Here is a 14,243-nt window from a genome sequence, read left to right on the forward strand (position 1 = left end):
AATGAGCATCTTTAGCAGCGTTTAGACTGGTACCTGGAATCTTCTCCAAGCAGTCTCGATTTTGCATCAAAATGTCAGAAATATTTCTGTGAGATGCTTGAAAATGTGAAATCTATTGCCACTCTTTCTTGATGAATCGCTGCACAGTGGCATTAATTGTAGTGAACTCTTTTGTGTCTGACAGGAGCATTGGTGCCAACTTGTAAGTTATTTTGACAGTGATGAAGAGCCGTGTTGAAATAGGGAATTCATAGCAGTGCTTAAGATATTTCGCAATCAATTATATGCTTTTCGGATAAATTCTTAATTTTTTGGATTTAAATTTTAATGATGGAATCATCGTCTAATTGGATGTATGTGAAGAAAACTGTTAGGACATCTACAGTAAGTGCTTGATTAGCTGGGTTGCCAGTCTAAGCTATTAAATATGTTGCTTATATGAAACTATTTTGAGACAGTGTTCATGACTAAATTATTTGAAGACATAATTTTTGTATCTTAAAATTATTTCTTAAATTATTATATCAATCCAACTGTTTATAAATTCTAATTGCCTGCGTCATTATTAAAGCCAGGAGTACAGTTTTGAAAAAAATATTTAAAACAAAATAATGTTAACAAACCCAGCATTAATAAATATAATGTTCACCATGACTGTCTTCAATTTCGTTGGGTTGATTGTTACATAATTTATTTTTCATCAAGATGGTTCTGTAACATAAGGTTTCTGTTTTGAGATTTTTACTGCTTCCACAATGGTGATAAGTAACTAAGATAACTGAGTAGTCCTATCTTGATGTGATTTCCCCATCTTTCAAGAAGGTATTTATCATTCTAGCAGACACTTAATTTCTTTGGGATGAGATGGTAAAGTTGTGTTCATTTTCATAGTCTTTCATGTTCTTGGTTTACTTCTTCCACTTGATGAATATGACCTTATATATAAATTCATGATGACATTTTGAACTTTTCCACAATGCCTCTGGTCAACCATTCTCCTCCCACAGTTTTGACTGTTCACATTGTTGAGGAAATTACTGTATATTGTTATTTCATAACAATGAAATGTTAATCTAGATTTGTAAAAACTCATTTGGTACCCCATACTGTGTGTTATAAATGGCTTTGTAAAGATTAATTATTGTAAAAATTAAAAAAATTACCAAAAAGTCTTTTCTAGTGTTGCAGTAGTTAGTATCAGTAATTAGTCTTGGATGATAACAATCTCTTCAAGTTAGACAAAAGTGATGTGCCTACAACTTTTGTAAATTATTTACAAAATATAAAGCAAATAGGACAGTTTCACACTCAGTGTTGACACTAACAACATAAACTTTTTATTTTAGATATGCATTTTACCCCAGCATTGCATTAGGTGCATGTTGCATGGATGTGTCTATATGTGTGCATCTTTTTGCATGTTCTAGGCGCTTGATGATGCCCAGTGGCAAGACAGGGGGATGCCTGAGGTATGTGTGGAATTCTTACATAGCCTATATATAGCTCAACACATTTCCTTACTCAGAAAAGAACTGAAAATGACTATATCTCTTTCAGTGCTGGAACCGAATTTTGAAGGCCTTTGCAAACAGTTTGGATCCAGATGAGACGCCACAGAACGTTTATCTGTGGCGTCTCATCTGGATCCAAACTGTTTGCTATTCTGATAGTATTCTTTGAAAAAAATCGAAGAAAATGCTAATTTTAGAAATTCAGCAGACAACATTTTAGCAGACGACAAATTTCCCAGCATGCAAGGGATATGCCAACAGCATGAAACCAGAACTGTAGGTAACTTGCAGACTGTTCAGGTTTTATGCTGTTTGCTGCTTAATTATCAGTATCTTAGGTTTGTGAATGAGTAATAAAAAAATGTATCTAGTAACATAGGTCTTTAATTTTATTTTTTTACAAAGGGACTACAAATAGGTAAAAGTGTGTATCTGAGAAGGAAAGGGTTTAATACTTCTTTACTAAAATTGCTGAAATCTTATTCAGGCGTCAAGTTGCATTGTTGAGTTTCACAATAATTCTTTTTGAAAGCAGCTTCAAAGAGAACCAGTCCTTTGTTTTTAATAAGTGTAAATGATGCTTTTAGAACTTTAGTGAATGAAGACTACTGTTTTTGTTATTCAAAGTATCTTGAGTGATTGCATGCAAGTGTGGGTTTCATTCTAATAACTTGTAAAAAAATATAGGAAAATTGAACTCCTGAAAATTTATCTGGATAGAAATTGTAACCATCTGCAAGTCTTTGATATAAGGCAAGTGACCAATTGCCTAAATGATTAAGCCATGCTGATATATATTTGCGTGATTGAGACCATTTTAACATCTTGCCATAGATCAGGACGCACACATTCTGCTACATGCTTATGAAGTCATAAAAGTGTCTATTATGTAATCATTCATATCACTGTTACTCAAAAGATGGCATTTTTTATTCCGTGGCTGTCAGAATGAGGAATCTCATAGAAGAAGGAAGATTGTATGGGGGTCTGTTATAGACTCAGCAAAACACCTTGCAATATTATCCCTCCATCAAGGCTGCCTGGTAAACTAACATCATGTATACTGGGGCTTATCAGTTGGAAGCTGGGCAGCCCTTTTGACATGTTGATGCTGCTTTCAATAGCTTGAACCCAAAACATAATGTTGTAATTCTTTAGTAACACTATTTTGTGGGCATCAATATCATCACTGTATTAATTCATGTTTGAACGCTTCTATTCCTCTCATGTTGGAAAGCCTCAATTCCTGACTCATGTTGACACGATGTGATAAGATTCGTTGTCTTGATATAACCAAACTGCTTTTGGCATTCAATCTTGTACTGCATGTTTTAACATTCCATAACACTTTCTTTGCAAGTAATTTACAACTTGATATATATTTTTTTATTAATACGTATAAGATTTTCTTACTCTTCATTTCACCAATTATATGCCCTGTTTCAATATTGCAGGATAATTAACTACTTTGCTGGTTCAATGTAACAGAGACTCAATTGTAAAGTATCTCACAGGTTTTTCTTGGATATTGAACAAAACCTTACCCTGGAACTGGATTGCATGATACCATTTCTTAATGACTTGTCAATTTACTTGTTCATTATAAGTTAAGTTTATAGATGCATCTTCAATGTTCAAGTTACACATTATGCAGCAAAGTGGAAGGTCTTGGTGTATTAGTTGATCTCATATTCTATTAGTTGCCCTTAGTAAATGTAAATGTAACAAGTCTTACTGTATAAGGAGACACATATACTCTTTGAGCCACCCATAGGACTCATAGTTTACACTTAAGTAAGTTTCACATATGAGCAGAGTCAGGTTAAATGGGTCATGCCAGACCAGCATAGCTCCAAATCAGCCTGGGTCCAGTCAGAAGCTATGCTGTCTGTTTTGAAGTCATGCAGGGTTTTGTGGACTCAATTTTGACGGGGATGTCTGATGCGCAGACTGGTCTGCAGCTAAACTGGCTGCATTTGGCATAAGACCTATTTTCTCAACATGCCGCTCACATATAAGACCATTAGACCTGTCGCTGCTTTACCTCTATAATGAAACTGATGTGTTAAGTGCTTTATGCTCTTGTGATTCCAGCAATTATATTTGCCCAATTGTCATACTGAGGAATGTATTTGTAGATTATGTACGAAAGTATCAGTTAATGTCGATGTGACACTTGTCAGGGTACCAAATTTACCTGTGATTTATGATTTGCTATGTGAGCGGCCCAGTTAATTAGCTTACACCTGAGTTCCCTTGGTGGAGCACTCGCCTTGATTGAGTGAGGCGGTTACACTGTATTGTCCATGTCTGCAGGTTGGTGACGACCTGATCACACAAGACCACATTGACAGCGTACACTCAGCCGCCCCAGGAGCAGGCCTCTATCAGCCACAGGAGTTCCGTATCCCAGTTGGACCCATCTTCAACTTTGTCACTGGTACGTGTTGCTTACTGTGCATGCACACTTTGTTTTAAAGATTTCAAAAATATTGTTTTAGTTTCTTCTTTTCTCTTACTGTTTCAATTGAATCATTATACTATTCAACCCATTTGACCATTGTGCAAAAGCTTATTTTATGTATTATTCATATACAAAAGCTTTCAAGATAACAGCAAGAGATGACAATAAAGTTTCTACAAAGATGAAGCTTAGTAAATGATATAATTATACATATTTAAGGCTTATTTCTTGTGTTTCATAGCTTATGTGATCATGCCGTCTGGAAAGAAGGCCTACCCAAAGATCGAGGACAACAAAGATGGCACGGTTACAGTTAGATACCAGCCCCAGGAGACTGGACTGCATGAGCTGCACTTGTGCTACAACCAGCAGGAAATACCAGGTATGGGGCTTTACCCTACAAGTGTGAGATACACACTAAACGTTTGGGCTACATGCTACTATTTTTGGGATTACATACCATTAAGTATAGGGCTACACTCTACCAGGTATGGGGTGATACGCTAGTGGTATGGCCCACACCACTGAATTTGTGGTTATACTGTACTAGATGTGGGGTTTGATAGTAGTCTGAATGGAGATGGGTCAATGGTTAGTGGATGTATAACTTGGCCTTCTAAATTTAATAAATAAATTGAACAACTTTTTTTCCATCAAACAATTAAGACCTTGCTTTTCAACATTAGGCATATTTTCATAAATTGGTGAATGGAGTCAACTTGTAGAATGATGTCCACCTTAATTATTTACAAACTTTAAATTCAATGTATTGATATTCATTTTCCCTTTATGAACATTTAATGCTTCAGATATTTTTTTCTATACAAAATTTCATTCTTTTATCTCCACAAATTTTATTAGATTCATAAAATGGCATGAAACCATGATTCATGTTCAAGTGTGTCTTTCAATAAAATGGAAGATCCATCCATCATATTTATTTTTGGAAATTATATGGTTTTCATAAAAATGCAACCGACTTTCTGTGAAGTAGATAATATCTAATTTTTGTACAACCTGGAAACAGAAGAAACTATATAAAGAACGTTTTTAATTTTTTACAATGAGAAATACACTATCTTGTACTATAAACTGTATGGCATGCCTGGTGAGCCATTGATACATGATACATGGATGGTTCCTGACAGTTTCCGCTCATAAGCAACTTCCTGAAAGTGTAAGGCATTCTGCACAAGCTTCTAAATATTGATTAGACATGATCTTATCATTGCACATACCTGTAGTCAAAATATCTCATTACCTGGCAGTGCAATATGCCATTAACTGAACAGAATTTGTTTGAGGGATGGTGTGTTTTTTAACCAAAGGGCAAAATCAGAGATAAACATTTTCTGGAATGCTGCATATTCCTACTCTTTGATCAAAGGTTACAAGTTGGCCAAACAGATCATTTTATCAGTCCTTATCAATTTTCTTTTCTACCTCCCAATTTCCAACATATATTCGAAATGAAGAAGACCTGGTTAACATGAATGATTGTGGGGGCGAGTTTCCTGAAATTCCTCACTAGTCTGATTTTTTTTAGCAAGAATATTTCTTAATAGGCTTGTTCACAATAGTGAAGGATGCTTACAATTTCAGTTAGTAAGTATGCTTGAAATAATACTGATTGGGAAAATTAATTGAGCCACGCTCTGAGAAAACTGGGCATAATGCATGTGCGCAAAGTGTCCCAGATTAGCCTGTGCAATCCCCACAGGCTAATCAGGGAGGACACTTTGTGCCTAAACTTGATTTTCGGTAAGGCGGGACTTTCTTGAAGCTATAAATACCATAAAAGTGGAAAGTGTCGTCCCTGATTTGCCTGTGCGGACTGCAACAGCTTATCTGGGACAACACTTTACGCACATGCATTATGACCAATTTTCTCAGAACACAACTCATATTTGTGAAGATGTGTTTTACTTACATTCTTATTTTTATGTTAAATTTCAAATAAACAATAAATTATTAATACTTATGATAAGTTTTATGAAATGTATGTTATTTTAAGTATAATTTGTTACTACATGTATATCTGATTTTGGATTTAAAAAAGATTCAACTGATTATTATATCTTAGAATTAATTAATTTATCACTTTCCGTAAATCATTTCACAATTTATTAAATTCGTTCTTCCTGTCACTTGTTTTATCCGAGGAGTGCTTATCCCAAAAACTGTGGTTATGATTTTTGTACTAAATGCAATTAGTTTTCAAATCAGTGTATAATAATCCTGTATGACAACATTTGTGAAATATAAAGCTGACAATTTATTTCTGTATGTTATTATATTGGGATTATCTCCTTCTGTTTACTTCTTTTTAACAGAATGTGCTAATGTAAGCTTATGCATGATATTTTATGTTGCCTGGCACCCTACCCTTAGGTTTTTCAATTCGCTCCTTACCTACCTAATGCACATATATTGTTGTGTTTACAGGCAGCCCCTTCCAGTTCCATGTGGATGCAGTCAACAGTGGTTTTGTGACCGCCTATGGTCCAGGCTTGAGCCATGGTGTGGTCAATGTACCGTGTGAGTTCACCATCGTTACCAAGGATGCAGGAGCAGGTTGGTGTTGCTATGGATTACTGTTACCTAAGGGAGTGAAGTAAAATTATGGAGTGGTTCAAGTAGGAGAAGAACCATGGTTGGTCAATCTATCATGTGAGTTTTTTCCATTCTTAACAAGAATGCAAGAGCAGTTATGTGTTGCTATGAGTTACTGTTGTTAGGGAGAGAGTCACCTAGGTGTTGCCCATTGAGATAATGTTGCATTTGTTCTGAACTAGTCAGTTACATATAGCCTTTAATTGATATATGTATGATGAGTATTTGCAGTATTTGTTTTACTTAAACTTTCTAAGTTTGTCATATCTTCATATTCCTGGCAGCATCAATCTAATATTTAATAAATCAAGATTGCAATTTAATTAAATGTATATCACTCTTCTAAGAAATTCATAGATCATTAAAAGTTAATTATTTTAATTATGCAACGATGCTATCCAGAACCTATTCACTTGAATAAACAGGCACATACCAATACTAGAAATTGGTTCCAGTTTGCTGTTGTTTATTGAAATGGTTAAGTGTCAAGCTTTCAGCCAAATATCTTTTTACTTCCTTTAAATCTTCAAGGGCTTTTGTCTGAAGTTGTAATAAACAATCGCAGACTTGATGCACATACAAACTTTGATTTTTACGGAAAAACAGAATGAACAACTCGAGTACCGTTCAGCAAAGGCTCTGGGTAATGAGTTAACTCTTAATGTTTGTGTTTCATGTTACATGCCAGTGCAGTTTTTGATGAGTTGGTTGATTAAGACTTATGTTCATTTTATTTCTTGTGCCTTTATTGGCATTTTACATAAAACTTAATGGTTTGAAGTTTAATCTGTTGAAAGTTTAAATTCGGTCAAAGATGGCTTATTATTACACGTGTTCTTACACAAAATATGCTGGAATGCAGTTAATGAAGGGATAATGTCTTTGTGTGAAGAATTTTCATTACAAATAAACAAAGTACATTTATTATTTTATTTGTATTTGTCTGTAATTTATGCAATAGTTTTGTTGTTTATTGTTTTAACACCAGTTACTTGTTTGTTTCCACAAGTTTTTAAGCTCTTCCCACGATCTACTAAGTTGTTGGAACATGATAAAATGGTATGCACATATCACATCAGTACTGCCATAGCTCTCAGATGCACACACAATACTATTATCCATTTATTTGCCATAACTTCTTAGCACGGCTCAGATACTATTATCCATTGATTTGCCCTTACCTCTTGGATTACTTAAGCAACTCAATGTCGTGTAGGTGGCCTTGCGCTGGCTATTGAGGGTCCCTCCAAGACCGAGATCAAGTGTAAGGACAATGAGGACGGGACTTGCACAGTCACCTACCTGCCAACCGCCCCCGGCGAGTACAACATCACTGTCAAGTTTGCAGACAAGAACATCTCTGGCTCACCTTTTGTCGCTAAAGTCACAGGTAATGTTGAAAAAATGTGTTCATTTACTGTCAGTGTGTTACAGATAAATACATTAGTGAAGATTAGTTTGTAACAAATGAGTGGAAAGTCAATTGTAGATGAGAACATTCCCCAAAATTGCTTTTGTTTTGAAAATCTTACCTACTGTTTAAGGGTCTTACAGGTCAATTCTTAAGTAATACAAAATAGATGCCAAAGTGAACAAGGTTTTCTTTACAGCCATTAACTACATTTCTTCAATGTTCTAGTGTTAAGTTAAAAAAAAAAACATATAACATTTCTGGCAATCAACAATAACATGGTGATTTTAATGGATGTAGTCTATATGAATTTAATTCGCAAAGGAACCATAAAGATTAGAAACAACGCCCGAAATATTTGTTTGTTGGCAACATTCTGAGCGTGAATGTTAAATATTGATAAGTTATCATGTGCACACTTGTGCATGCACAGTTGTATCTTGGGTTACTTGGGGAATATCTAAAAAAATTTGGGGGGGGGGGTGCAAAGAGGAAGGTTGCCATACTAAAAAATCTTGCAACACAATTTATGCACTGAAATTATGTTGCAGTAAAAGTTGCCTTTCATTTGTATTATAAGTTTGTGATCAGACAGTAATTAAATAATGCCTTAAAGGGATCTTTTCACGCTTTGGTAAATTGACAAAATTGAAAGAAGTTGTTTCAGATTCGTAAGTTTTTGTTTTAGTTATGATATTTGTGAGGAAACAGTAATACTGAACATTAACCATGCTCTAATATAGCCATTATATGCATCTTTTGACGATTTTAAAACCTAAAAATTATAAAGCGTTGCAACGCGAAACGATTGAATAATTTGGAGAGTTCTGTTTTTGTCGTTAAATTTTGTGAAACTACGAAGATTGCTTATATAAGGTATAAAATACGTCAAGAATGTGTACTCGGCGGAATAGCTCAGTAGGTTAAAGCGTTTTTACTTCAGGACTCTGGCAGGACTCCAGGGGTCACTGGTTCGAAACCTGCTCCGGGCAATGTTCTTTTCCTTTTTTAAATTTTTTTCTTGATTTTTTACTGGAGCTTTTATGATCCAATGTTTACATTTATCAATATAAAGCATTTAATGAATAAGTTAAAAAAATGCCAAAATCTGTGAAAAGGCCCCTTTAATAACAGAACTGTGGTAATTTCTTGAATTTACTATAATTGGTGTATTCCAAACTGTTGGGCAGACAAAGGAATATATAGCTAAAGCTGCTGTTGAAAACTTAACCAATGTAACATATAAACGGCTCAATTTGTATCTTTTAATTGACAAGGAAAAAGTTTAATATCATTTACATTTATAATTGTCGAAAGTTAAATGCTAATCAGTAGTATTCAGTAATGCGTCATGAGAAACCTAAAATAACACAATTATATTTGAAGGGTATAACTATAATGTTATATTTTAATACAATTTTATATCAAATGTCACAGAAAATGTGTACATGTATTTCACTTCTTTATATATAAATGTTAGTAAATACCAGAATACATGTAATCTCTGTAAATATAATGAAAAATTGCAAGAAACTTTTAGCATTGTCAAACAAAGATATGCATCGGAATATCAAAATCACATATTTTGTAATTTAGGAAGGTTTTCTCATGATGAAACACAATTCTATTCTTCATGTAAATGTTAACACTTTCAATGGCATGTTTTTTACTGTGGCTATTTTCGCTAAAAACATAATAAACAAATGCATTTATATAAACGTATTTATTTCAATTTATAATTACTAATTTTATGGAGTTTAACTTTCATTTTCCGATAAGCCCAAAGGGGTGTGTATAAAGATTGTAATTATGGTAAAGAATGTCTAAAAACTATTAAAAACTTCAAAATTCAATTTTCTTCACCTGAGTTGTTGTGGAAGGAGAAGATACTTCACAACTGTTAATGTGTAGATAAAAACTGTCTGGAATTTCTAAAATGTTGGCATGAAATACTGATTGACATGGTATTTTTGAGAGTTTTTTCCCCAGCAAAATATTTTGATAAAGATGTTGTATTTTACCTGTATTTTACACACAGAAATCAATTTATGTATATTAACGAATTCTCTAACAACCAATATTTTTGGAAATAATTGTGATAATTTTGTTAATAAATAATGTCCTTTCTAAGAACCAATCAAAAGCTGCATACTTTTCAATAATGATTTGAAATGACTAATGAACTTGATGCACAAAATAATTGCATCCTTCATTTATGACTTCAATGTACTCGTAATCTAAGTATTGTGATTAAATCTGAGTCTGTATTTAAATACGTGTTATGGACCAGTTAATCGAATATCTCATATGAAATTACCAATGTAGAAGAGGTACATGTTTCCCCTGCAACAAAATGATGCCATCAAATCAATAACACATAACACAAACAATCAGGTTTGTTTAGAGTAAAACATAATTAAAACATAATTAATTTATTACAAAATACATTTATATTTGAAAAAAAAAAAAGAACAGCAAAATGATGCAATCTTGAAATTATCAGAACAAAACATGGACAATATATTTTTAAATGAAATATTTGATAGTTAAATAATATGAAATCAAGTAACCAAACCAATTAATTGTCACTTCAGCTGGAGAGCCTAAGCAGAGGGCCCAGATTGGTCGCAGCAGTGAGGTCTCTCTGAAGGTGACAGAGACGGACATTGCCAACCTGACTGCTTCCATCAGGTCTCCATCTGGCCACGAGGAACCATGCATGCTCAAACGCCTCCCGAATGGACATCTTGGTATGTACAGCATTTGAGCCTGCTTCTGCGGACTGCACGGGCTAATCTGGGACGACACTTTACCTCCATGTATTAGACCCCATTATTCCAGAACGAGGGTGGTTACATTTACAACATGTTCTGATAGGGCCATCTTTGTATGTTATTGAATATATGTGTCTTGTTCTGAGAAAACTGGGCATAATGCATGTGCGTAAAGTGTCGTCCCAGATTAGCCGGTGAAGTCCGCAAATGCTAATCAGGGACGACACTTTTCGCTTAAACTAGATTTTCGGTAAAAAGGGACTTCCTTTAAACGAAAAATACCACTAAAGCGGAAAGTGTCGTCCCTGATTAGCCTGTGTAGACACTTTACGCACAAGCATTATGCCCAGTTTTCTCAGAACGCGACTCATATAATGGACGTATTGGTTCCCTCATCATAACTCAGCAGGGAAGAGGTATATTTCAGTTGCACTGTCAGGTGGTCTATTAGCATAAGATGTTAAAGTTTGTGCAGGGAATTACTTTCACATTTCTCATAGGATTCAATCAAAATATAAAATATATGAACATCATGAAGTGAAGATTTTTAAGATGCATTGTTAATTCCCGATGATCACACATTTCTTTGTAATTTTCCCTTGATCAGGAAATGGGTTGCAGCTGTATTAGTCACATTTGTGACAGAGCTATAGCTAATTTAGGAAGGACTTAAATGGCCATTTTATTCTGTCATGAATAAGAAAATAACAGATTGAACATTTCTTATAGAGCCTAATCATACCTGTTCAGGAAATATAAAGGTTCAATATACCCCCACAAACGAAGTTTAGGGGGGTATTTAGGAGTGAACTTGTCTGTCGGTTGGTTGGTCGGTCTGTCGGTCTGTCTGTCAGTCCGTATTAAGTGACCGCGCTCTAATTCAAGTAGTTTTCATCCGATCTTCACCAAACTTGGTTAGAAGTAGTATCTACATGATGTCTAGGCCAAGTTCGAACATGGGCCTTGCCGGGTCAAAAACTAGGTCACAGGGTCACTTAGTGCGTTTTAAACATTCAGCATGTTGTCCGCTCTCTAATTCAAGTAGTTTTCATCCGATCTTCACCAAACTTGGTCAGAAGTTGTATCTAGATGATCTGAAGGCCAAGTTTGAACATGGGCCTTGCCGGGTCAAAAAACTAGGTCACGGGGTCACTTAGTGCGTTTTTTAACATTCAGCATGGTGTCCGCTCTCTAATTCAAGTAGTTTACGTCCGATCTTCACCAAACTTGGTCAGAAGTTTTATGGAGATGATCTCAAGGCCAAGTTAGAACATGGGCCTTTCTGGGTCAAAAACTAGGTCAAGGGGTCACTTAGTGCGTTTTAAAAATTGAGCATGGTGTCAGCTGTTTTTTGTGAAGACGACATGCAAAATATCATGTGTCAATGCGGCATGTGGGGGTATTCGTCACGTCTGTGACAAAGCTCTAGTTCCTTCTGCTTATAAAAATGAAAAGTAATGCACACAAAAGGACATTGTTGAACAATACAGTTTTTAGGCTATGCTCATGGCATACCTGTAATTTGCAAATTTCAGGAATCTCATTCACGCCACGTGAGGTTGGGGAGCACCTTGTGAATGTCTACCGCAATGGACAGCACATCGCCAACAGCCCATTCAAGATCACCGTGGGAGAGACGGAGCTGGGCAATGCTGACAAGGTCAAGGTCTACGGCAAGGGATTAGAGGAGGGCATGGCACACGAGATCAACGAGTTTATTGTTGACACCAGGGAGGCAGGTGAGTGGGCACCGTTACCTAGATTATAACTGCGTGATACTTGCTGATACTAATTGAAGTTCCTTTAACGTTTTAATGTTTGCGGATAATTTATGAAATAGAAGGGTATTTATGTTTATTAGTCCCCTACTAGTGAAACCGGAGAGGGACTTATGGTTTGCGCTCTGTGTGTCTGTCAGTCTGTCACACTTTTCTTGATCCTGCTATTACTTAAAAAGTTCTTCATATTTTTTCATGAAACATGAAACATAGACAGATGGCGATATGGAGATTATGCACGTCATTTCATTTTGTTCCTACGTCAAGACTTCTGGTTGCTATGGCAACAAATAGAAAAGAATAATTGCTGAAATGGGGGATCCTGTGATAACTTAAAAAAGTTCTTCATATTTTTTCATGAAACATGAAACATAGACAGATGGCAATATGGAGATTATGCACGTCATTTCATTTTGTTCCTATGTCAAGAATTCTGGTTGCTTTGGCAACAACTAGACTAGAAATATTGCTGAAAATGGTTGATCCTGCAATAGCTTTAAAAGTTCTGCATATTTTTTCATGAAACTTGAAACATGGCCAGATGGCAATATGGAGGTTATGCACATCATTTCATTTGTCATTTAGACATGAATAATTAACAAGTAAACTACAGTCTTTTAATTAAATTTAACAAAGACAATCTCTCTAAAATAGCTACAGGTTAGGTGACTTTATTTTTTGGCAATAGTCTTGTTTTTACAATAGCTCTAAAGTGGCCATGTCTTGTTTAAAACTTTGGTTTAATAAAGTAGCCTGATTCAACTGTGATTTACCGGCATTAAGATTTTTATTAAAACTGGAGTTATCTTAAGACAACAAACACAGTTATTATTTAAACTCCCTTCCTGAAACTGCAATATGTCGTAGATCCAGTTGTACAGGAGTGTCAATTTTCCGGATTATTCCGGAAATCCGGATTTCAGCCGACCAGGGTCGATTTTGAGATGAATGAAAATTCTATTAGATATTTTTTTAATTGGGGAGGGGGGGGGGGTAGGGGAAATTCGTTTGAAAGCGCGATAAATTGAGAACGAAATTAATATTTTGTTAAAGCTTCATCGTCTTTGCGCTCGGTACCGACTTTGCCCAGTATTTTATTTATTCATTTCTGATTAGCTAGCCGATGGCACGGACATAAACGATAACTGACAGTATATCGTCGCTACTTTCTGAAGTTATTACAAGTCAACGAAATGTTGCACATGTCCACTATCATGAAATATTCTAAGTGATCAATTAGCCAAGTTAAACAGCTCAATAGCATATTGTAAAGCAATATGTTTACCCAATTATATTTTGATTACGTATTTCTGAGGTAAATGGTTTTTATTTTTTGGCATTTAAACAATATGCACATTTTATTTCATGTGCAAAACACATACATTTTTCGGATTGTCGTTTTCTGATACATTTTTCGCTGATATAATTTATTTTTTATGTCCATTATAAACAAACCTATAATGACGAATACACATGCAGTGATATGGACGCTCTGATGGATAGTATTTCGCATAGTGTTCACCAGAAATTGCAACTAGAAAAACAATAAAATAGTACAATTAGAGAATCAACATTATTGTTTCAGTGTCATTGTTTTTTGGCTCATAAACAACTCATTTTAATTTTTGGTTTAATCAATATTCTTAAGATGTACACTTTTGTTTATTGCTACCATTAAAACAATTATTAAAC

General features: G+C 34.9%; 1 protein-coding gene across 8 annotated transcripts in view; it reads left to right on the forward strand.

Annotated features, from left to right (window-relative positions):
• Nucleotides 1–14,243, forward strand: part of LOC127882338 (filamin-A-like) — a 114,654-nt gene that overhangs the window by 88,189 nt on the left and 12,222 nt on the right. For 7 of the 8 annotated variants that reach the window (XM_052430908.1, XM_052430911.1, XM_052430913.1 and 4 more), the window contains 7 exons: nt 1,428–1,469; nt 3,828–3,951; nt 4,217–4,357; nt 6,421–6,549; nt 7,805–7,978; nt 10,594–10,749; nt 12,309–12,512. In XM_052430908.1, the coding sequence (XP_052286868.1) occupies nt 1,428–1,469; nt 3,828–3,951; nt 4,217–4,357; nt 6,421–6,549; nt 7,805–7,978; nt 10,594–10,749; nt 12,309–12,512 (970 nt within the window). The remainder of the gene's footprint in view (nt 1–1,427; nt 1,470–3,827; nt 3,952–4,216; nt 4,358–6,420; nt 6,550–7,804; nt 7,979–10,593; nt 10,750–12,308; nt 12,513–14,243) is intronic. The other variant, XM_052430912.1, reaches the window with a different exon arrangement.

The sequence above is a fragment of the Dreissena polymorpha genome, chromosome 5 (genome assembly GCF_020536995.1).
Source record: "Dreissena polymorpha isolate Duluth1 chromosome 5, UMN_Dpol_1.0, whole genome shotgun sequence".
In the NCBI taxonomy this organism is placed as follows: Eukaryota; Metazoa; Mollusca; class Bivalvia; order Myida; family Dreissenidae; genus Dreissena; species Dreissena polymorpha.